This window comes from Carcharodon carcharias, chromosome 23, assembly GCF_017639515.1.
Source record: "Carcharodon carcharias isolate sCarCar2 chromosome 23, sCarCar2.pri, whole genome shotgun sequence".
Lineage (NCBI taxonomy): Eukaryota > Metazoa > Chordata > Chondrichthyes > Lamniformes > Lamnidae > Carcharodon > Carcharodon carcharias.
Window position 1 is genome coordinate 49,939,386 of NC_054489.1, and position 24,484 is coordinate 49,963,869.

At 44.2% G+C, this 24,484-nt stretch overlaps 1 protein-coding gene across 1 annotated transcript in view; it reads left to right on the plus strand.

The window, feature by feature from the left end:
* The window catches only part of LOC121269121 (corticotropin-releasing factor receptor 1-like), a 458,204-nt gene that overhangs the window by 69,868 nt on the left and 363,852 nt on the right, over positions 1 to 24,484 (plus strand). Inside the window, exons 2-4 of the mRNA XM_041173593.1 lie at positions 8,718 to 8,841; positions 12,845 to 12,930; positions 23,600 to 23,706. Coding sequence (XP_041029527.1) covers positions 23,687 to 23,706 — 20 coding nt within the window. The 5' untranslated portion in view covers positions 8,718 to 8,841; positions 12,845 to 12,930; positions 23,600 to 23,686. The remainder of the gene's footprint in view (positions 1 to 8,717; positions 8,842 to 12,844; positions 12,931 to 23,599; positions 23,707 to 24,484) is intronic.

Here is a 24,484-nt window from a genome sequence, read left to right on the forward strand (position 1 = left end):
CGAAAAGAATAACATAAAATGGTGGCAGCATGGTTTTGAAGATTTGACTGCGCAAAGCACAAGCCTTGGCCCCTTCATATCCAACAGAAGAAAAGAGCTGGTGTGAAAGTAGAACAAACATAAAGCTTTGCCATTTATAAGGATTCTTCAGCTTTGTAAGGATTCTACATGCACCACATATTTGTTCTATTATCGAACCTTGCTCCAGGCAGCAGGCATTGGGTCCTGGTAATACTGTTCAAATTTGGGAGAGCTCTATTAATAAAAGTATAGGTGCTGTACAGTTTAAGCAGGAACAGAAATTAATAAGCAGACTGCAGCTGGACTCACCTTAAGCAGAACCCCACAGACAGGAGAATTCATTACAATTAAAGCTAAATTCTGCAGACTGGGCCAAGAAGAAAAATCTATCCTGTAACAGCTCCAAACAGCTAGACGAAGCCTATATAAAAAAAAATATATTTTTCACTGTTTGCTCTTACTTTGGAAATCCTGTAGCTATTTTTCCACAAAAAACACTGCTCCGTGGGCAGTGTTTGGAGCTAAAATGGGGGGAAATAAATCAGAAAGAGCTCAATAGTGCCAGCATTGCAGTCAAGCAGTAACCTATACGAGCTTAGGCAGTGTTCATTACAGGTACTGCAACTCAGAACTAAATCGACCCTAAATGAGCTGGAAGAAAGTTGCATGGTTGTCAAAAGCTGCAGATAACATTGAAAATCCTCCGCAAACCTAAAAGATGAGCACATGCTCTCCAATACTCAATTGAAAGGCAACAGATCTCCTATCTGAATTCACTTTGGGGTGGGTGAACAGCCAGAGGTCCTGGTCCATATGGGTAAAAAGAGGGTTGTGGCCCTGAAAACTGAATATAGGGAGCTAGGAAATAAATTAAGCTGGGCCTCAAAGGTAGTAGTAATCTCAGGATTACTCCCAGTGCCACGTGCTAGCGAGATCAGGAATAGGAGAATAGACCAGATGAATGAGTGGCTGGAGAGATGGTGTAAGAGGAAGGGATTTAGATTGCTGAGCCATTGAGACCGATTCTGGGGAAGATGGGATCTGTACAAGCCGGACAGGTTGCACGCCAGCAGTATCAGGACCAATATCCTCACAGGGGTATTCACTAGTAATTTGGGGGAGGGTTTAAACTAGATTGGCAGAAGGGTGGGAACCTGAATGGGGAGGCACAAGAAAGGGAAACGATAAGAAAAAAAGACAGGAAAGTAGAAAGCAAAAGTGGAAGGCAGCGGAAACAAGGGCAGCAAATAGGACCATAGTACGAACAAATATGTAAAAATGTTAAAAAGACAAGCCTGGAGGGACTGTATCTGAATCTGAATGCATGGAGCATTCAGAAAAAGGTCGACAAATTAGTGCAAATAGATGTAAACGGGTACGATATGATTGCGATTACAGAGACACGGCTGCAGGGTGACCAAGGCTGGGAACTGAATATCCAAGGGTACTCGATATTTAGGAAGAACAGGCCAAAAGGAAAAAGAGGTGACATGCACTGTTAGTTAAGGATGAAATCAATGCGATAGTGAGAGCGGAGGTATTGGCTCAGAAAACCTCGATGTCGGATCAGTCTGCATGCAGATAAGCAACAAGTGGCAGAAAACGTTAGTGGGAGTTGTCTATAGGTCTCCAAGCACTAATGATAAGGCAGGGGTCGCATTAACCAGGAAATTAGAGATGCATGTAACAAGGGTGCTACAGTAATCATGCGTGACTTAAATCTACATATAGACTGGGCAAACCAAATTAGCAATAATATTGTGGCAAATGGATTCCTGGAGTGTGTCTAAGATGTTTTTCCAGACCAGTGTTTCGAGGAACTGACTTGGGAACAGAGTAAGATAAAAGCAAAATACTGCGGATGCTGGAAATCCAGAACAAATACAAAAATACCTGGAAAAACTCAGCAGGTCTGACAGCATCTATGGACAGGGATACAGTTGACTTTTTGAGTCTGATATGTATCCCTCTCTGCAGATGCTGTCAAACCTGCTGAGTTTTTCCAGGTATTTTTGTTTTTGTTCTAGGGAACAGGCTATCCTAGATTTGGTATTCTGCAATGAGAAGGGGTTAATCAATAATCTTGTTGTGCAGGGTCCTTTAGGGAACAGTGGCCATAACATAATAGAATTCTTCATTAGCATGGAAAGTGAAGTAGCCCAATTTGAAACTAGGGTCCTAAATCTTAACAAAGGAAACTACAAATGTATGAGGTCTGAATTGGCTAAGATAGATTGGGGAACTTTATTAAAAGGTGCATAAGCAATGGCTAATATTTAAGGAACAAATGTATGCATTGCAACAATTATACATTCCTTTCTGGTACAAAAACACGAGGAAAAGTGGCCCAACCACGGCTAACAAAAGAAATTAAAGGATGGTATTAGATCAAAGGAGGAGTCATATAAACTTGCTAGAAAAAGTAGGAAGCCTGAGGGTTGGAAGCAGTTTAGAAAAGGAGGACCAAGGGATTGATTCAAAGGGAAAAAATAGAGTATGAGAGTAAACTTGCAAAGAACATAAAAATGGACTGTAAGAGCTGCTATAAGTATGCAGAGACATAGAAACTAGGAGCAGGAGTAGGCCATTCGGCCCTTCGAACCTGCTCCACCATTCATCATGATCATGGCTGATCATCCAACTCAATATCCTGCTCCCGCTTTCTCCCCATATCCTTTGATCCTTTTTGCCCCAAGAGCTATATCTAACTCCCTCTTGAAAACATACAATGTTTTGGCCTCAACTACTTTCTGTGGGAATGAATTCCACAGGCTCACCACTCTCTGGGTGAAGAAATTTCTCCTCATCTCAGTCCTAAATGGTCTACCCTGTATCCTCAGACTGTGACCCCTGGTGCTAGACTCTCCCACCATCAGGAACATCCTTCCTGCATCTACCCTGTCTAGTCCTGTTAGAATTTTATAGGTTTCTGTGAGATCCTTCCCTCATTCTCCTGAACTCCAGCGAATATAATCCTAACCGACTCAATCTCTCCTCATATGTCAGTCCCGCCATCCCAGGAATGAGTCTGGTAAACCTTCGCTGCACTCCCTCTATAGCAAGAACTTCCTTCCTCAGATAAGGAGACCAAAACTGCACACAATATTCCAGGTGTGGTCTCACCAAGGCCCTGTATAATTGCAACTCCCTGCTCCAGTACTTGAATCCTTTCGCTATGAATACCATCATACCGTTTGTCTTCTTTACCGTCTGCTGCACCTGCATGCCTACCTTTAGTGACTGGTGTACGAGGACACCCAGGTCTTGTTGTACATTCACCTCTCTCAATTTATAGCCATTCAGATAATCTGCCTTCCTGTTTTTGTTACCAAAATGGATAACCTCACATTTATCCACATTATACTGCATTTGCCATGCATTTGCCCACTCACTCAGCTTGTCCAAATCACACTGAAGCATCTCTGCATCCTCCTCACAGCTCACCCTCCCACCCAGCTTTGTGTCATCTGCAAATTTGAAGATATTACATTTAGTTCCCTCATCTAAATCATTAATATATATTGTGAATAGCTGGGGCCCCAGCACCAATCCCTGCGGTACCCCACTAGTCACTGCCCGCCATTTGGAAGAAGACCCATTTATTCCTACTCTTTGTTTCCTGTCTTGTTTCTATCCATCTCAATACACTACCCCCAATCCCATGCGCTTTAATTTTACAAGCTAATCTCTTATGTGGGACTTTGTTGAAAGCCTTCTGAAAGGCCAAATAAACCACATCCACTGGCTGCCCCTCATCAAACCCCTATTAGTTACACTTTCAAAAATTCCAGTAGGTTTGTCAAGCATGATTTCCCTTCCATAAATCCATGCTGACTCTGTCTGATTCTGCTACTGATTTCCATGCGCTTAGCTATTAAATCTTTTACAATAGAATCTAGAATTTTCCCCACGACCAACGCCAATTCCCTGTTTTCTCTCTACCTCCCTTTTTAAATAGTGGGATTACATTAGCTACCCTCCATTCTTTAGGAACCTTTTACAGAGTCTATAGAATCTCGAAAGATGACCACCAATGCATCCACTATTTCTAGGGCTACTTCCTGAAGTACTCTGGGGTGTAGAATGTCAGGCCCTGGGGATTTATTGGCCTTCAATCCCATCAATTTCCCCAATACCATTTCCCTACTAACACTGATTTCTTTCAGTTCCTCCCTCTCACTAAACCCCATGTTCCCCAACATTTCTGGTATGTTATTTGTGTCCTCTTTGGTGAAGACAGAACCAAAGCATGTATTTAATTGGTCAGCCATTTCTTTGTTCCCCATTGTAAATTCCCCTGTTTCTGACTGTAAGGGACCTACATTTGTCTTCACCAATCTTTTTCCCTTCATAAACCTACAGAAATTTTTAGAGTCAGTTTTCATGTTCCCTGCAAGCTTACTCTTGTACTCTATTTTTCCCTTCTTAATCAATCCCTTGGTCCTCCTTTGCTAAATTCTAAACTGCTCCCAATCCTCAGGTTTGCTGTTTTTTTTCTGGCCAATTTGTATGCCTCTTCCTTGGATCTTCCTTGAAAAGGAAAAGATTATTCAAGACAGTTTGAAACAGGTGAATTTATAATAGAAAACAAGGAAAGGGCAGAGTAGTTAAACAACCACTTTGGTTCTGTCTTCACAAAGGAAGACACAAATAACTTTCCAGAAATACTAGGGAACCAAGGGCCTAGTGAGAAGGAGGAATTGAAGGAAATTAGTATTAGTAAAACAATAGTGCTGGAGAAATTAATTGGACTGAAAGCTGATGAATCCTCAGGGCCTAATAGTCTACACCCCAGGACACTTAAGGAGGTGGTCATTGAAATAGTGATGTGTTGGTTGGCATCTTCCAAAATTTTGTAGATTCCAGAACAGTCCCGGCAGATTGGCGTGTGGTAAATGTAACCCCAGTATTTAAAAATAGAGGGAGGGAACAACAGCGAATTACAGACTGGTTAACCTAACATCAGTGGTAGGGAGAATGCTAGATTCTATTATAAAAGAGGTGATGACAGGAAACTTTGGTAATACCAATGGGATTAGAGAAAGTCAACATGGTTTATATAAAAGGGAAACCATGTTTGACAAACCTACTGTAGGTTTTTGAGGACATAACTAGCAGAATAGATAAAGGAGTTCCAGGATTTTGACCCAGCAACAGTGAAGGAACAGCAATATATTTCCCAGTCAGGATGGCGAGTGACTTGGGGGGGAACTCCCAGGTGGCGGTGTTCCCATCTATCTGCTGCCCTTGTCCTTCTAGGTGGTAGTGGCCGTGGTTTAAAAGGTACTGTCTAAGGTGCCTTGGTGAGTTCCTGCAGTACGTCTTGTAGATGGTACACACTGCTGCCATCGTGTGTTGGTGGTGGAGGGAGTGAATGTTTGTGGACATGGTGCCAATCAAGTGGATTGCTTTGTTCTGGATGGTGTCCAGCTTCTTCAGTATTGTGGAAGCTGCACTCATCTGGCAAGTGGGAAGTGTTCCATCACACTACTGACCTTTGCCTTCTAGATGCTGGACAGGCTTGAAGGAGTCAGGAGGTGAGTTACTCAATTCCTAGTCTCTGACCTGCTCTTGTAGCCACGGTATTTATATGGCTAGACCAGTTCAATATCTAGTGAATGGCATCCCCAGGATGTTGATAGTGGGGGATTCAGTGATGGTAATGTCATTGAACATCAAAGGACAATGGTTGGATTCTCTCTTGTTGGAGATGGTCATTGCCTGACTCTTGTATGGTGCAAATGTGAATTGCCACTTGTCAGCCCAAGCCTGGATATTGTCCAGGTCTTACTGCATTTGGACATGGGCTGCTTTAGTATCTGAGGATTGCGAATGGTGCTGAACATTGTGCAATCATCAGCGAACATCCCCACTTCTGACCTTATGATGGAAGGAAGGACATTGATGAAGCAGCTGAAGATGGTTGGGCCGAGGACACTACCCTGCGGAACTCCTGCAGTGATGTCCTGGAGCTGAGATGACTGACCTCCAACAACCACAACCATCTTCCTTTGCATTAGTTATGACTCTGACCAGTTGAGATTTTCCACCCGATTTCCATTGACTCCAGTTTTGCTCGGGCTCCTTGATGCCACACTCGGTCAAATGTAGCCTTGGTGTCAAGGGCAGTGACTCTCACCTCACCTCAGGAGTTCAGCTTTTTTGTCTTTGTTTGAACCAAAGCTGTAATGAGGTCTGGAGTTGAGTGGCCCTGGCGGAACCCAAACTGGGCATCAGTGAGCAGCCTATTGCTAAGCAAGTGCTGCTTGATAGCACTGTTGATGACCCCTTCCATTACTTTACTGATGGAGAATAGACTGATGGGGCGGTAATTGGCCGGGTTGGATTTGTCCTGCTTTTTGTGTACAGGACATACCTGGGCAATTTTTCACATTGCCGGGTAGATGCCAGTGTTGTAGCTGTACTGTAGCTGGCTAGGGTTGTGGCAAGTTCTGAAGCACAAGTCTTCAGTGCTATTGCCAGAATATTGTCAGAGCCCATAGCCTTCGCAGTATCCAGTGCTTTCAGCCCATTTCTTGACATCACGTGGAATGAAGTGAATTGGCTGAAGATTGTCATCTGTGATGCTGGGGACCTCTGGAGGAGGCCGAGATGGATTATCCACTCGGCACTTCTGGCTGAAGATTGTTGCGAATGTTTCAGCCTTATCTTTTGCACTGATGTGCTAGGCTCCTCCATCATTGAGGATGGGGATATTTGTGGAGCCTCCTCATCCAGTGAGTTGTTTAATTGTCCACCAGGGTTCACAACTGGATGTGGCAGGACTGCAGAGCTTAGACCTGATCCATTGGTTGTGGGATCGCTTAGCCCTGCCTACCACTTGCTGCTTATGTTTTTTGGCATGCAGGTAGTCCTGTGTTGTAGCTTCACCAGGTTGACATCTCATTTTTAGATATGCTCCTGGTGCTGCTCCTGGCATGCCCTCCTGTACTCTTCATTGAACCAGGGTTGATCCCCTGGCTTGATGGTAGAGCGGAGGATATTCCAGGCCATGAGGTTACAGATTGTGTTCGACCACAATTCTGCTGCTGCTGATGGACCTCAGCACCTCATGGATGCTCAGTCTTGAGTTGTTAAATCTGTTCGAAATCTATCCCATTTAGCACAGTGGTAGTGCCACACAACACCATGGAGGGTATCCTCAGTGTGGAGACAGGACTTCGTCTCCACAATGATTGTGCGATGGTCACTCCTAGTGATACTATCATGGACAGATGCATCTGCGGCAGGCAGGTTGATGAGGATGAGATCAAGTATGTTTTTCCCTCTTGGTTCCCTCAACATTTGCCGCAGACCCAGTCTAGCAGCTATGTCCTTTAGGACTCGACCAGCTCGGTCAGTAGTGGTGCTTCTGAGCTACTCTTGGTGATGGACATTGAAGTCCCCCACCCAGAGTACATCCTGCGCCCTTGCCACCCTCAGTGCTTCCTCCAAGTGATGTTCAACATGGAGGAGCACTGATTCATCAGCTGAGGGATTTGGATGAGAGAACCAAATGTAATATTTTGAAGTTTGCTGATGACTCGAAACTTGGTGGGAATGTAACTAATGAGGAGCGTGTTAAGAGGCTTCACGGTGATTTAGACAGGTTGAGTGAGTAGGCAAATACATGGCAGGTGCAGGCAGTATAATGTGGATAAGTTTGAAGTTACCCACTTCAGTTGGAAAAACCGAATGGCAGAATATTATTTAAATGATGATAGATTGGGAAATGTTGATCTACAAATGGACCTGAGTGTCCTTGTACACAAATCACTGAAAACAAACATGCAGGTGCAGCAATAATATAAAAAGAAAAAACTGCTGGAAAAACTCAGCATGTCTTGCAGCATCGGCGGAGAAGAAAAGAGTTAACGTTTTGAGTCCTCATGACCCTTCAACAGAACATTCTCTTGAAGGGTCATGAGGACTCGAAACGTCAACTGTTTTCTTCTCCGCCGATGCTGCCAGACCTGCTGAGTTTTGCCAGGTAATTCTGTTTTTGTTAGGCAGGTGCAGCAAGCAGTTAAGAAGGCAAATGGTATATTGGCCTTCATTGCGAGAGGACTTGAGTACGGGAACAAGGATGCCTTGCTACAGCTGTGCAGGCCCTTGGTGAGACCACACCTGGAGTATTGTGTGCAGTTTTGGTCTCCTTACCTAAGAAAGGATATACTTGCCATAGAGGGAGTGCAGTGAAGGTTCACTAGACTGATTCCTGGGATGGTGGGATTGTCATATGAGGAGAAATTGGGCCGACTGGACCTCTATTCACTGGAGTTTAGAAGAATGTGAGGAGATCTTATTGAAACATATAAAATTCTAACGGGGATGGATAGACTGGATGCAGGGATGACCATTTAGGAGTGAGATGTGGAGATACTTCTTCACTCAGAGGGTGTTGAATCTATGGAATTCTGTACCACAAGAAGGCTATGCAGGCTAAGTCACTGAATATATTTTAGAAGGAATTAGATTTCTGGACTCAATGTGTCAAGGGGAATGGGAAGAGCACAGGAGCACTGCGTTGAGACAGAGGATCTGCCATGATCTTATTGAATAGCAGAGAAGGCTCTAAGGGCTAAATGACCTACTCCTCCTAGTTTCTATGTTTCTATGTTCTGACAGCACGTGTTTTCTGGACCTCAATATTTCTGAATCAGATGAACAAGTGATTAAAATTAAAATTGTTATAGGCAGTGAAGGTCTCCACAGACTGAACACATCAGGTCTCTCTGATAATCATCTTAAAAAGTCTAGATAAAATATGGTCAACGTATGAAGATCAATTACGAGTGAAGCTCAACTTCAGAATATAAGGTAAAACCAATTTATTGCAGATGCTGGAAATCTGAAACAAAAACAAATATTGCTGGAAAAATTCAGCAGGTCTGACAGCATCTGTGGAGAGGAAGACAGAGTTAACTTTTCAAGTCTGTATGACTCTTCATCAGATCAAAAGAGAAATAGAAATGTGGTGAAATATAAGCTGTTTAAGTAGGGATGGGACAGGTGGAGCTGGATAGAGGGCCAGTGATAGGTAGAGGCAAAAGAGAGATTGCCAAAGATGTCATAAACAATAGGTCAAAGAGGTGGAGGTGGTGGTAATATTAGCTAAAGGATGTGCTAATGGTGACATTAAGGGTAGAAAGCAGGATGAGCAAGTGACAGATGGCCCTAGTGGGGGTGGGGTGGGGTGGGGAGAGGAGATTGAAATAGGCTAAAAGGTAGAGATAAAACAATGGTTGGAAATAAATTTTTAATATTTCCAGAAGGCTGTAAAGTGCCTAGTTGGAAGATGAGGTGCTGTTCCTCCAGTTTGCGTTGAGCTTCACTGGAACATTGCAGCAGGCCAAGGACAGACATGTGGGCACGAGAGCAGGGTGGAGTGTTGAAATGGCAAGCGACAGGAAGGTCTGAGTCGTGCTTACAGACAGACCAAAGGTGTTCTACAGAGCGGTCACCCAGTCTGCGTTTGGTCTCTCAGAATACAAGGTCTGGAATTCATGTCTTTTAGGCAACAACTGACAGAGACCATCGGCCCATTCATAAGTTGCAGAGACAAGGGTCACGATTGTGACTTCATGGCGGCAGAGCTAGTTGACAGAATAATTGAATTTGTGATAGCATCTACCCCAATGGAAGCCTCTACCCCAATGGAAGCCTCCCAAAAAGACTCTTGGACCAGCCCAAATTTTACACCGTAGAAGCACCACTACCAAGTGGAGACAAGCATGAAGCCATACTAATGGGTAGACAGAGTCTACAGGCTATGCGTAGCTTATCCACCATTGGCACGAAAGCCAATGCAGACAAGCCTAGTAAGCAATGTGGGCAGTGCGGCATCATACATACACCCAGAAAATGCCCAGCTTTGACTGTGATGTGCAAGGCATGGGGCACGAGTGGTCATTGGCAGTGCCAGTGTAGAAAGAAAGGCCAAAACAAGTGGTTTGAAATCATGAGTAGCCACAACTTGACGCCAGAGAGGTGCAACATTCCCAACAACCAAATGCGTGTACCAAACATCATAAAGACAAGATCCACAAAATGTCCAGCAAAGCTATTTGGTCAGATGATGACCAAACCATTGATACACAAAGTGAGCTGATATTCAGCAAGGTGAACATCATAAAATGTATTGGCACAACGTGATGCCAACAGATGTTTTTGCCACCATCCAGCTTATATGCCCACAGATGCAGGGTCAACATAACCTGTATCCAAAACTGGATACCGATAGATCCCTTCACTTCGCACATTGAAATTCAGGTAACCACAGAAGTGGCAAATGACAATTCGACCAATCACTTCCAAATTCACCTCGGAGATTCCATTCCTGGGATCCATTCCACTTAAGTGTTGCTGCGTAACTCACCTTGCTCATTCCAGATATTTTATATTGTGGACACTACAGGTCCAGTGATCACAGGCCTACAGACATGTCGGGACCTGTCTTTGCTCACCATCCATGATATCGTCAAGCTGGTGATGAAGACCAGAGACCACAAGGAGCACCATTGAAAACCCTGTGCTTCCAGTGGGAGAAGTTTACTGAACTCTGCAATCAGCTGACATGCTACACAACAATGCTTGAACCGAATATGTATACCCATTCCGAGCTTGCAAACTTCATACTGTGGAGGCAACGTGGAATTGCTGTTCAGCAGACAAGTGCGGACGACACTCCCCAGTCTTCACTCGTCAGTACTCCTAGGTGTACATGATGCACTATTCGAAAAACAGATGAAGATGAAAGATGCCCATGACTAGCATGGGGATAACGAATTACCCAATGTTATGGACAGAATTTGTGTTTTCCCTAATCAGCTTTCTGAAAGCATCCAGCAGAGATCACCATAACTAACACCTGGGCAGATACGCAAACCACTGATACGGTTCAGATACTTGTAAATTTATTGCTCTGTGTTAAAGTCCACTCGGGAACAATGGTCGGAATTTTTCAGCCCCTCCTGCCAGTGGTATCTTCCAGTCCTGCTGAAGTGAATGGACATTTGAATGACCAGCCACATTCGCTGCGGTGGGACTTGCCACACCGAGGCCAGAAAATCCCGGTCACTGTCGTTTTCTTCTGCTGGCACGTAAATAGTTTGATTCTTTAAAGATTAACCTTTTGTTTAGGAGGATGGTGTAATATGATGTGTATATACCTTTTAAAGGAGTGTATCTTAACTACTGTCAATCATTACCACTTTAACAAGATATGATGTATTAGTCCCAACTTGTAGATGGTCTGAAAGCAGCAATTATTGAGGTCAGACATGTGCCTCACAGTATCCCAGTATATACTATTTGAATGTAGTCCTATCTTCAAATAAAGAATCCACATTACTGTTTCACCAATCCTTGTGCTTTATGTTGAAGAAAAGAAGAATGTAACATCTTTTATACCGCATCCAAGATGTGTTTCCCACGCAGGGCCCTCCTCCACATCTGTATTGCTTCTGGGGTTGGCTGGCCTGACTCTATCCTGCCCCATTCCTCCAGTGTGAAAATGCGACCATTTGGAGCTGTTTTTTTTCCTGAGCTGGGCTCAGCAAGCCAAAAAAATTTCCCAATTCTGTGCATGTGCCTCAGGAGTGAAAATCCAGGCCATATGTCTTTAATGGTAATAGATTGAGAAACGTTTCCATTCAGAGGAATCAGGGTGTGCTTGTACATGAATCACAGAAAGTTAACAACTCGACGGCAAATAATAGTTTAACATTTGTCACAAATGGGTTGGAGTGTAAGAATACGAGAACTGCACATAGTTTTCATACTGGTAAACCTTTCTTGCACTTTGTGCAGTTTTGGTCTCCTTTTCGAAGGAAGGACATACTTGCCCAAGAGTGAGTGAAACAAAGGTTCAACAGATTGGTCACTGGGATGAGGGGGTTGTCCTAGGAAGAGAGATTGAATAAACCCGACCCATTTTCCTTGGAGTTTAGAGGAATGAGAGGTATTGACTGTAATAAATAAATTTAACATGATGTGACAGGGTGCATGCTAAGAAAATGTTGCACCTGGCTGGGGAATCTAGAACATGGGATCACAATCTCAAAATAAAGGGCCAAATATTTAGGACTGAGATAAGATGAACTTCACTTAAAGGGTTGTGAATCTTCAGAATTCCCTACCCTAGAGTGATGGGGTGCTTAGTTACTGAATATATTCAAGACAGAGGTTGAAAGATTTTTGGGTACTAAGGGAAAAGAAGACTTGTCTTTATCTAGTGTTTCCCATGACCACTGGATGTCTCAAATTACTTATCAGCCAATTAAGTACTTTTGAAGTGTAGTCACTGTTTAATGCAGGAAATGTGGCAGCTATATGTACAGCAAGCTCCCATAACAGCAATGTAATAATGACCTGTTTCTGTGTTGATTTAGTGATACCTATAGGCCAGGACACCACAGTTAACTCTCCTGCTCTTCAAAATATCGCTATGGAACTTTTTACATTCACCCAAGCAGGCAGATGGGGCCTCCGTTTAATGTTTCACCCAAAAGACAGCACCTCCAGCAGTGCAGCATTCCCTCAGTACTGGAGTATCAGCCTTGTCTTTTGTACTCAAGCCCTGGAGTGGGACTGGAAATTGTAACAATAACTGAATTGAGGGATGGTGCAGGAAGATGGAGTTGAAGGAGACCAGCCATGATCTTGTTAAATGGTGGAGTAGACTTGAAAGACTGAATGGCCTACTCTAGCTCCTAATTTATTAATATTCTTACATCTCTAAAAAACCAGAGGTAGACATGAACTTTGATGTAATTTTTCTCATGGACAATTGGAATAACATTTCACGATTATTTCCCTACAGACAGTGTGTTCAGAGAATGCCTCGGAAATGGAACATGGGCAAGTAAGATCAATTACTCCCAGTGCCAGCCAATCCTGCAGCAAAAGGTTTGTGCAATCCTAAACTCTTGAATGACATGAACAACAAAGGAAAAGATAATTTTACAACATCAACCACACTCTCAGAAACCTCAAAAACATCTCTAGTAACAAGAGGGGTGAGTGTTAAGGGGACAGTAACTCTAGGGGTCAGCGAAACCATGAGACTTCAGGGCGGGTTAAAACAGCAAGGTTTATAGGTTCAGGAAGAAAGAAAAAATCCAAGGGTAAGCATGTAGGTGACAGGCTGATGAATATTTCCTACTTAGCTTATCTAAACTAGGGAATGTCAATCAGCGTAAGTGAAACATTAATTGAAATTATAAGCACAAGCAAACTAAAGGTATTAAATATTTCTAGTTAATTAAAGCACAATAGGTATTGCTGGGCAGTTGATGTGTTGCAGTATGTGGGAAATGGTGGATACCAGTATGAGACAAACACGTCAACAGTAAGCATCTGCAGCTTGAGTTAATGAGCTGGAGGTTAAGCTACAGTCACTACAGTGTATCAGGGAGGAGGAAAGTTACCTGGACACACTGTTCCAGAAGACAGCCACACCCCTTAGGCTAGGGTCCTCCGACTTAGTTCATGGTCAAGGGTGTGACTGTGAGTGAGTCAGGTAAGGGGATCGAGAAGGTAGAAGCGGGGGAGCCTGAGCCCTTGCGATTGTCCAGTAGGTTCAAGGTTCTTGCAGCCTGTGTGAATGAGAGTGAAGGCTGCAGGGTGGATGAGCAAACTGACCATGGCATCTTGGTACAGCAAACAATTCAAGCGGGCGGAGTAAACAGGAATGTGATGGTAGTAGGTGACAGTATAGTCAGGGGAATAGGCACAGTTCCCTGTAGCCAAGAGTGGGAGTCCAGGCGGCTGTGTGGTCTGCCTAGTGCCAGGGTTCAGGACATCTGTTCAGGGCTTGAGGAATTAGCAGTGGAAGGAGGAGGATCCGGTTATCATGGCCCACGTGGGACCAACGATATAGATAGGACTCGGAAAGAGATTTTGTTTAGGGAGTATGAGCAGCTAGAGACTAAATTAAAAAACAGAAACTCAAACATCATAATCTCTGGATTATTACCTGAACTCTGAGTAAATTGTCATAGGGTAAATAAGATTGGAGAGATGAACGCATGGCTCAAAGGGAGAAATGGGTTTCAATTCATGGGCACTGGCACCAGTACTTGGAAAGTGGGAGCCATACCGCTGGGAAGGGCTTCACCTGCATCGTGCAGGACCAGTGCCCTGTCAAGTCGTATAACTAGGGCGGTAGCAAGGGCTTTAAACTGAATAGTCAGGGTGAGAGATCACATGGTGGAAGATGTGGTAAAGTAAAAGGAAAGGATAAGGGAAGAAAGAAAGGTAGCAATGAGGGTAATGATAACCAGAGTATGTAGGAAAGAACAGAGTGTACAAATATAGAAGTGCAGTAGCAGATCACAGAATCACACAGTGCAGAAGAGGCCCTTCGGCCCATCGAGTCTGCACCGCCTCGTGAGAAACACCTGACCTACCTACCTAATCCCATTTACCAGCACTTGGCCCATAGCCTTGAATGTTATGATGTGCCAAGTGTTCATCCAGGTACTTTTTAAAGGATGTGAGGCAACCCGTCTCCACCACCCTCCCAGGCAGCGCATTCCAGACCGTCACCACCCTCTGGGTAAAAAGGTTTTTCCTCACATCCCCCCTAAACCTCCTGCCCCTCACCTTGATCTTATGCCCCCTCGTGACTGACCCTTCAACTAAGGGGAACAGCTACTCCCTATCCACCCTGTCAGTGCCCCTCATAATCTTGTACACCTCGATCAGGTCGCCCCTCAGGCTTCTTTGCTCCAACGAAAACAACCCAAGTTTATCCAACCTCTCTTCATAATGTAAATGTTTCATGCCAGGCAACATCCTGGTGAATTTCCTCTACACCCCCTCCAGTGCAATCACATCCTTCCTATAATGTGGCAACCAGAACTGCACACAGTACTCCAGCTGTGGCCTCACCAAGGTTCTATACAACTCCAACATGACCTCCCTACTTTTGTAATCTATGCCTCGATTGATAAAGTCAAGTGTCCTATATGCCTTTTTCACCATCCCACTAACATGCCCCTCCACCTTCAGAGATTTGCCCGGGTGCAGGGTGCGATCATCTGCACTCATGTGGCGCTCAGATCTCCTTTGCAACAAGAGATCAACTATGTCAACCGCAAGGGCTTCCATTCGCTGAATGTGCATCTGGCGTGCGACCAGCATCCTGCAGGTGTGTGTACGGTTTACAGGGTTTGTCTACGATTCCTACTTTCTCAGTCGGTTACAGATCACTGACTTCTTCCAGGGTCCACAGAGGCTGCAGGGTTGGCTCCTAGGGAAGAAGGGCTACTCACAGAGGACGTGGCTGATGACACCCAGGCAGCGGCTTCAGACTGCAGCGAGAATAGAAATGGAGAGTGTGTAAGGGGGAGACTAGATGATAATATACCTGGTATGTGTAAGTGGTGAATGGCCCATGGACGTGATGAGGACAATGAAGGTGTGTGTGAGAGAGTGATAGGTGATGTCCCTTGAACTGGCAGTGATTGATGGCCCTGTGGGTGTGCGATTGTACTTTTTACTTTGGCATTGAACTGCAGTATGGAGAGACGATGATTGCGTCTATGCACACTCGGAGGCTGAGCTCCAAACCATCGTCAACGCCTTCACTGAGGCATTCGAGAGCACGGGCCTTACACTAGACACCCATAAGACAAAGGTCTTCTACCAACCTGCCCCCTCCACACTGTACTGCCCCTCATATATCAAAATCCACAGTGAGGCCTTGGACAACATGGATCACTTTCCATACCTTGGGAGCTATTGCCAAGAAGGGCAGACATCGATGACAAGGTTCAACACCACGTTCAGTGTGCCAGCGCAGCCTTTGGCTGTCTGAGGAAGAGATTATTTGAAGACCAGGACCTCAAAGCCGGCACCAAGCTCACGGTCTACATAGAGAGCAGTAGTAACACCCTCCCTCCTATACGACTCAGAGATGTGGACCATGTGCAGCAGTCACCTCAAACTCTGGACATGTACCACCTCTGCAAGGTCCTGCAAATCCATTGGCAGGATAGGTGCACCAGTGGCATTGTTCCCACTCAGGCCAACATCTGCAGAGTCCAAGCATCGACCACGCTCGATCAGCTCCTCTGGGGGTGCTACATCGTCCGCATACCTGACACGAGACTCCCGAAACAAGCGCTCTACTTGGAGCTTTGACACAGCAAGCGAACCCCAGGAGGGCAGAGGAAACGCTTTAAGGGTACCCTCAAAGCCTTCTTGAAAAAGTGCAACATCCCCACCAACATCTGAGAATCCCTGGCCCAAGACTGCCTGAAGTGGAGGGAAAGCATCTGGAAGGAAATGAACACCTTAAGTCTCATCATCAAGGGCTAGCTGCCAAGCATCGACAGCAAAAGAAGCGCATGGCAAGCCGGGCACCCCACCCACCCACTCCCCCTACCATTGTCTGCCCCACCTTTAACAGAACCTATAGGTCATGCATTGGACTCTTAAGTCACCTGAGAACTGATTTTTAGTCTCTTCATTGACAGGTTTCCTTGGTGCTCATGATCAGAATACAGCTAGCAAAGGATGCCTCTCAGAAGGTCCAGAATGACTATTACCTCATCTCAAATTGGGCTTGTAACTTGATAATTGGATAACTTAATTGTCAGAAAGCATTGATTGGTTTTTAGGCATTTTTGAAAATATTAATGATAACAGTACAATCGAGTGCTCAGTGTGTGCCTTATCTTATTCATACAAATGATGCGTATTCATTTTATAATATTGTACAACTTTCAGTTTCAAACTTTTAGAATTAAGATTAGGAAGGTCGCCACTGACCATTTTTTGTCATAAATTTCTTTCTGCCACTTTCTGTACACAGGCTTAAAACTCAAAACTTTACTTAAGACAGATTTTAAATATAACACTCTTATGAAAGCAATCTTTTCGTTTAATTTATTAGGATTTTAAGTATAAACCAGTCATCTTAATCGAACTAATGATTGCTTGCTAAGTCTTCAATTATATCTAATTGCGGCATGCTGCTTGTTATAATTAGCTATTCCTCATTGCTATCTAGATTGTAAAGTTTGAATGAATATTTGTAGTTGATTACTGGATATGAAATACAAAGACAGGGCAATACCCGGCTCCGTAAACTGGAGACAGTGCCCGATTTTAGGTCCATAGCGGGAGGAGGACATAAACAAACTGGGAGTCATGGTGGGCGTCCCTAGAATGAGTGCAGAGGCAGGCAGAGCAGAAGGCCTGGCTTAGTATACCAGCACTGTGTCGAAGTTTAAAATAACCTAAAACATCCCCCCAGTTCTTATCCCTCACACCCCCTCACCCCTCCCACATATTCCCCATGCACCATCTATGCCATGTCATGATGCCTGCCCACCCGCCATGGCTGCCGATACCCTCCATGCCAACCTAAGCCCACCCACCCCCAATGACTCCTCATACCCTGCAAGCCAACCCGTGCCCCACTCATCCCCTTGGCCCCTCATACTCTCCATGCCAACCCTTGGCCTCTTATACCCCCCATGCCAACTTATGCCCCCCACCTACCCCCATGGTCCCTCTTACCCTCCATGATAACGTGCCCCCATCCATCACCCTTTGCCCTTACACCTACCATGCCACCTCACCTGTGGGCATATGTCAGGGCCCATGCTGAGAAAAAATTAAGTTCTTAAATGTCTATTGAAGAATTCACTATTTTAAAAAAAAAACTTTCATTGATTAAAAAAACACAATTCACTGCATTTAACTTCCTTTAATCCCCTATAAAAACAAGCTTTGGAATTCATGGGGGAGAATTTTCACCTGCCTGTAATTGGCTGCACGCCGCCATTTTAAGGCTCGCCCAGCGTGACGCACACCTGGAACTGCTGTGCACTCCCTGTGCGGGCGGCCGGGGCCGGGGGGTTGGGAGGGGGGGGTCGGTGGAGTAGGCTGAGCTGGGGTCTGCGCTCTTGCAAGCATGCACACAAAAGAGTGCAAAAATCTCCCTGAGGGACAGAGCTGCCTCAGGGAGATTAGTTTGATTTTTTAAAAATTTAAATAAAGGAAAAAGAATGTCACATGAATTGGGACATGTCTGTGAATTTTATTAACTTTAAAGTTTAAAGACCTTCAGTAAACCTCATCCCACCCGTGGATGAGGTTTGATGATAAATGTGAAGGCTGGGCAGCTCAGTTAGTTATTTTAATTGGAACTTAAATGGTCCTAATAGGCCTTTGAGAATTCGGTGGGCCCGCCGCTGACTCCAGTGCGCGGCCGCCAAACCAAAGGTCTGAATGACGTGTGGTGGCGTTGGGACACATGCCCGATATCACTGTGCATCATTTTACGCATTGGCGAGCGGGGGTGGGCCTCGTTTGCCAACCCAAAGATTTTGGCCATAGTCCAACTTCAAAGAGTCAACAACCACTTGGAGCTGTCAATCAAACTGTGAACTGAGAGGCACCCCACTGTGCTAATGCAAGATAGTGAACTCAGTCATGCAGCACTAATTCAGTCATATGCCTAGGACAGGGTGGAATAGCAAGCACTGATTTTTGTTAACACTGCAAACAGTTTCTTTCTCAAATATTTAAAGGGCAGGGGTTTTAAATTTCTTGTAGTTCCTCTTGACAGTTGCAATAAGCTGGATAGTTCCTTTTGACAGTTCTATTGAGCTTAACAGTTCCAGTGTGTTCATGAACTTTTTATGCACATTCATGTCTAATTTTAACAGAACCAAAGAGCACCTGACCACCCCCAGAAATGTACCAGGATCATAACAAAAAGAGTACTTTTTCTCTCCAAAAGGGTATCCCAACTATCCAAGCAACCCCACAAAGTTTAGATTTGTTCCTACCAGGTCTAATCCATACATGTCATGCTTCCCACTCCTAGCTGACAAAGATCCAACATGACTGGAGGCAACTGCTGTTTCACATGCGCATCTGCCTCCCTGAACCACAGATGTGCAATTTGAAACCTGCCCCCATTACCCCCATCCCCATCGTGAAAATGGTGAGGGCCATGTTCATGTGTGGGATTTCTGGATTCTAGCCACCAGCACCATTTTTGCTCCCTGTCATTGTGAAAATTCAGGCCAAAATGTCCCCTTTGGTTATATGTTAATCTCAAAGTGGCTTCCCTTGACCTTGTTAGCTTCCTTGATGCATTTAAAATTCAGCTATTCTTAAAATGGCCAAACTTTTATGAAATTTTACAACCCAGGCTAACTTACAGTCAGTCAGGACCCGGGGAACCACATCAATTATAACTTAATCCGAGATTCTTCATCGCACCAGGTGTTTCCAGGTAGGAAACTCACTCAGACCTCAAATTAATGTGAAGAAATTAACAGGGAAAATCAGAGGCCTCACATCCACATAATAATTATTTTTACAGATTTGTTCATGGGATGTGGGCGTCACTGGATGTCTTCTGCCTGTCTCAAAAACGTATTCTTTTCTGCACATTTTGCAGGAGAAAGCTGGAAGCAACAAGAAGAAAAGTCACATTAGATGAGAATATCAGAACCTCATTTCCCTACATCAGGGCAGACAGGATATGAAGGCAGGAGGAGATGGGCCAGGCGGAGGGCTCACCCCAGCTCAGAGTTTGCGCCCAACTATTCTTGTTTCTTCTTTCTTATCCTAGTCATTGGTCCATTCATTGATAGAACTAAAACAGGTGCCAAAATTCACCTTGTGTTTTGACAAAAGGTTATTAACCTGACACATTAACTCTGTTTCTCTCTTCACAGATGTTGCCAGACCTGCTGTGTAATTTCCAGCATGTTCTAGTTGCTCCAGACACATCTTGCTCTGATTGTGTCTGCTCCCTGTAGGTCAGTGTTGGGCCAATACCAAGCAAAACCTTGAACAAATATGTTTCAATATTTGGAGTTTTCCGGAGATTATGCACCTTGCAGCACCCATAACCAGGTCTTTTTAACACACACAACAATGCAAGTCAAATCAACTGTTCATCCAGAGCCTGTTTGTGAGGCACAAATCGTCCATCAGCCCCAAGGCTCCCTCCAATTCAGGTTGAATTGTCAGGGTACAGGAGGAATGTGGCTGGGTCTGAGTTACACTGGCTCTCCAACCCTTATTATTGGAACAAACTTCTACTAGAATTGCTCTGTGAATTCAGCAGCAGGAAGATGTCACTTGCTCACAGCCTTTTCATCTGGCCTGAGCTGTCTTCAATGCAAAGTATGAGCTGGTGTGCAAACTTGGCAGGATATGTAGAAGTGAAATCCACAGTTATCTCAGACGGAGCTTCCCCAGAAGTAATCAAACGCGGGGTGATTGATTGATAGTAGGGTGATTGATTGTATTGTCATAGTGATGATTTATAATAGAGATTAATAGGAGAAAAAAAACAAGAACAATAGGAGAGGAAAAAAGGAAGAGAAACAGAGTGAAGCAAGAGAGAAATAGAAACAGAAACAAAGATGGTTAGTTAGATTTTATTGCAGTTAGGGAAACTCCACAGTATTTAAAAATGGAGGCAGGGACCCAATTTTGGGATTCCCAGTACCCTCAATTTTCGTCAGCGCAGGATAAGAGTGTGGGCTGGTGCAAGTTCCGAACTTGTACCCTGCACTCCCTATCTGGGCGGTACCATTGTGGGGATAGCCGTCTCCTAGCCCTCCGTGGTTTTCCTGCAGTCAGGCAGCTTCTTGGAGATGTCATGAACCATTGGATGAGGGAATCGTTTCAAAGGAAAGTTCAGAAGGTCTTACCCATGCCCCTCAAACAAACGTATGTCCCTCCAGCCACCCCCAGTGGCCCCTCGTATCCTCCTGCCAACCTAAAGCACTTCAATAACATAAAAGCAAAAAACTGCGGATGCTGGAAATCCAAAACAAAAATAAAAATACCTGGAAAATCTCAGCAAGTCTGACAGCATCTGCGGAGAGGACCACAGTTAATGTTTCGAATCTGTATGACTCTTCAACAGGTCATACGGACTCGAAACATTAACTGTGGTCATCTCTGCAGATGCTGTCAGACCTGCTGAGATTTTCCAGGTATTTTTATTTTTGTTTTCGTTCTAAAGCACTTAAATGCTGATATACCCAATATACACTCTGTACAGAACCAATAAACCCCATAGTAATAATGTCATATGTCAATTAGCTTTTGAAAAAGTAATTAGTTCATAACTTTCTTACAAACCCTTTTACTACAGCCCTATAAAACTGTCAATCAACCAACCCTTTAAAGTATACGCAACAGAGATGGCAAGCACTTGACACCTTTTTATCCTATTTAAATAAACATTGAGCAACTGAGAAATAGATCTAAAAGAGAAATCTGTCAATTAAGTAATGTTTACCCTTGGGTGGAGCTGTTTCAACAGACTAATGGATTTCTGAGCTTTCAACGAAGCCTCATTATGCATTTTTGGTTGAAGTCCCAGATATTCATTAGTCATGGAGTCAGTTACATTACAGAAGGACACTATTGGGCCCATCGAGTCCATGTCAATTCTCTGTAGAGCAATCCATTCATTCCCACTTCTCCCAACTCGATTACTGTAGCCTTGTCAGGTTTATTACCTTCAAAGGTCCATCCTATTTCCTTTTGAACTAATTGATTGTCTCTGCTTCCACCACCCTTACAGACAGTGAGTCCAGGTCATTCCCACATGCAGTGTAGAAAAGTTGTTCTTCATATTCAGCCTGCATCTCTTGCCTAAACCTTGCATTCCAAGATCCAAGTCATTTATATATAGCAAAAAAAGCAGTGGTCCTAGCACTGACCTTTGAGGAACACCACTGTCTGTCATCTTGCAGCCTGAAAAATAACCATAAGCAAAACTCGCTCTTTTCTGTCCTTAAGCCAATTTTAAAAATCAAATTTGACACTGACTCTCTTGCCCCAGGAGCCTCGTTCTTTTTTAACTAGCCTTTTATATGGCACGTGAAGACTTTCTTAAAATCCATATAGATAACACCAACTACATTCCCTTCATTAACCTGTTTTTTTACAGTTTTTTCACACTTGATGTTGTTACGTTTTTATCCTTTCATGGGATGTGGGTATTGCTGGTTAGGCAAACATTTTTATTTCCCATCCCCAGTTGCCCTTGGGAGGGTGATGATGAACTGCCTTCTTGAACTGCTGCAGTCTATGTGGTGTAGCTAACCCTCAGTGCTGTTAGGAAGGGTTCATTGGTTTTCTGCAGAGTGTATACTGGGTAAGTGGCATTGAAATGCCTTAGGTTGGCATGGAAGGTATGAGGGGCCATAGGGAGTGGATGGATGGGTGTGGTTTGGATTGGAGAGTATGAATGGTCATTGGGGATGGCTGGAAGGGCATAGATTGGCATGGAGGGTATGAGGGGTCTTTGGAGGTGGGTGGAGGGCATGAGTTGGCATGGGGAGTATGAGGGGGTGAGGGCTGTTTTTTGTTTTTTGTCTGTAACTGGGAAAAAGTCCAAAAGCACCAAGGCAGGCCTTGTAAACGAAAACAGAAAACTCAACAGGTCTGACAGCATCTGTGGAGAGAGAAACAGAGTTAACATTTCGAGTCCGTGTGAGTCTTCAGAGCGGAGGAGGGCCTTTTAACAGCCCACCACCTCATCCAGCAGCCCCTGTGGCTGCGTCTGAAGCCTTTCTTGGAGCAGCAGCCCAGCCCCAGTATGGAAATCCTGACTTTGCAGGCACTTTGTCCTGAGGTAGGTGCGCCAAACTGGGAAAGTATCCACTGCCCACCACTAGGATGAACATCCAACATGGAATGAGAGCGAGAAATAGAGTAAGTGAGACGAAAGAGAGAAAAAGAGAAACAGAGAGAAATACAAAAAGAAAAACAGAGAGGAAAAGAGAGGGAGAAAGAATGAGGGTGTCAGAAAGAAAAAGAAAGAAAACAAAGATGGAAGGAGAGGGAAAAAAGGAAATGAGTAGCAGAATGAAAGATTGCAGAATATTGTAGCCCGAATGCTGTGAAGGTAGAGCAGAGCTGCTCAGACTGAGACTGAGTTGTCAGTCAAGCTTTTTCAGTGTAGGTTGGTTTCCAGCCGGCATCCTCCTGTCACACTAATGTAAAGACAGAAAACGCTGGAAATGCTCAGCAGGTCAGTCAGCTTCTCTGGAGGGAGAAACAGCTAATGCCTCAGGTCTGTGATCTTCCTTCTGAATCTTTCCTGACCTCCACCCAATCTAGATCTTCCCTTTTGTTCTGGAACTGCTGAATATTTCCAGCATTTATTGTTTTTATTTCACAGCTCCAGCATTTGCAGTTTGTGGCTTTTGTCCCTCTGTCACACAATGGGCGCTGGTCTGAAGGAAGGTGCAACAGCCCAAGTCCTTCATTGAAGTACCTCAGACAGTAGTACCTGATTTCTACTTGGAATTGCCTGTGTGCTACATCATTAAACTGCCAGCAGGAAACCTTTGATTTTGTTTTAGTGTCAGTGAGTTTAAAAACATAACTCACACTGTGAAATATTTAAATTTTACATAGCTCGAAAAACCATGACATTGACATTGTATGAAAGAATCCCTGGTATTGAAACCCCTCAACTTGCTTGACAGGAAACATTTGCTAAACACAGAATGTAAGTGAAGCAATCTCTCCCTCCATCTATGATATTCAGACGCTTTCCCTTATCTTTCAGAGGAAGCATCAGATTCACTACAAACTTGCAGTGATCATCAATTACCTGGGACATTGTCTCTCCTTAGCTGCTCTCATCATTGCCTTCATGCTTTTCATGCGTTTGAGGTAAGCGAATCCATGCAATTATAGAATTATTACAGTATAGAAGGAGACCATTTGGCCATCACGTCCATGCCAATTCTCTACCAGAGCAACTCAGCGAGTACCCACTCCTCCTACCTTTACCCTATAGCCCTGCAAATTATTTCATTTAGATGTTTATCCGCTTTTCTTTCAAAAGTCAGTCTTGGCCCTGCCTCCATCACACTCAGGCAGTGGATTTCAGACCCGAACCACTCGCTGCATCAAAAACTTTTTCGTTATTGGTTCTTTTGTCATTCACCTTAAATTCTTGTCCTCTGGTTCTCAAGCTTTCTATCAATGGGAAGAGTTTCTACCAACTCCATCTAGATTACTCCTGATTTTAAAATTTCCATCAAATCTGCTCTTAATTTTCTCTTCTCATAAGAGAACAACCCCAGCTTATAATTGAATCAGAGAATGGTTACAGCACAGAAGTAGGCCATTCAGCCTGTCATGTCTGTGCTCGCTCTCTGAAGGAGCAGCTCACTTAGTGTCACTTCTGGACTTCTCCCCATAGCCCTACACATTTTTCATTTTCAGATAATAATCCAATTCTCTTTTGAATGCCTCAGTTGAATCTACCTGCACCATTCTCTCAGGCAGTGCATTCCAGATCCTAACCACTCATTGCATGAAAAAATATTTCCTCCAATCTTTCCACATAACTGAAGTTCCTCATTCCAGCATGGAACTGTTCTCAGGTGTTATCAGGAGTTAGGCCCAATGTCCCCAGAAAAGTGCAGAGGCAGCAAAAAGGGCT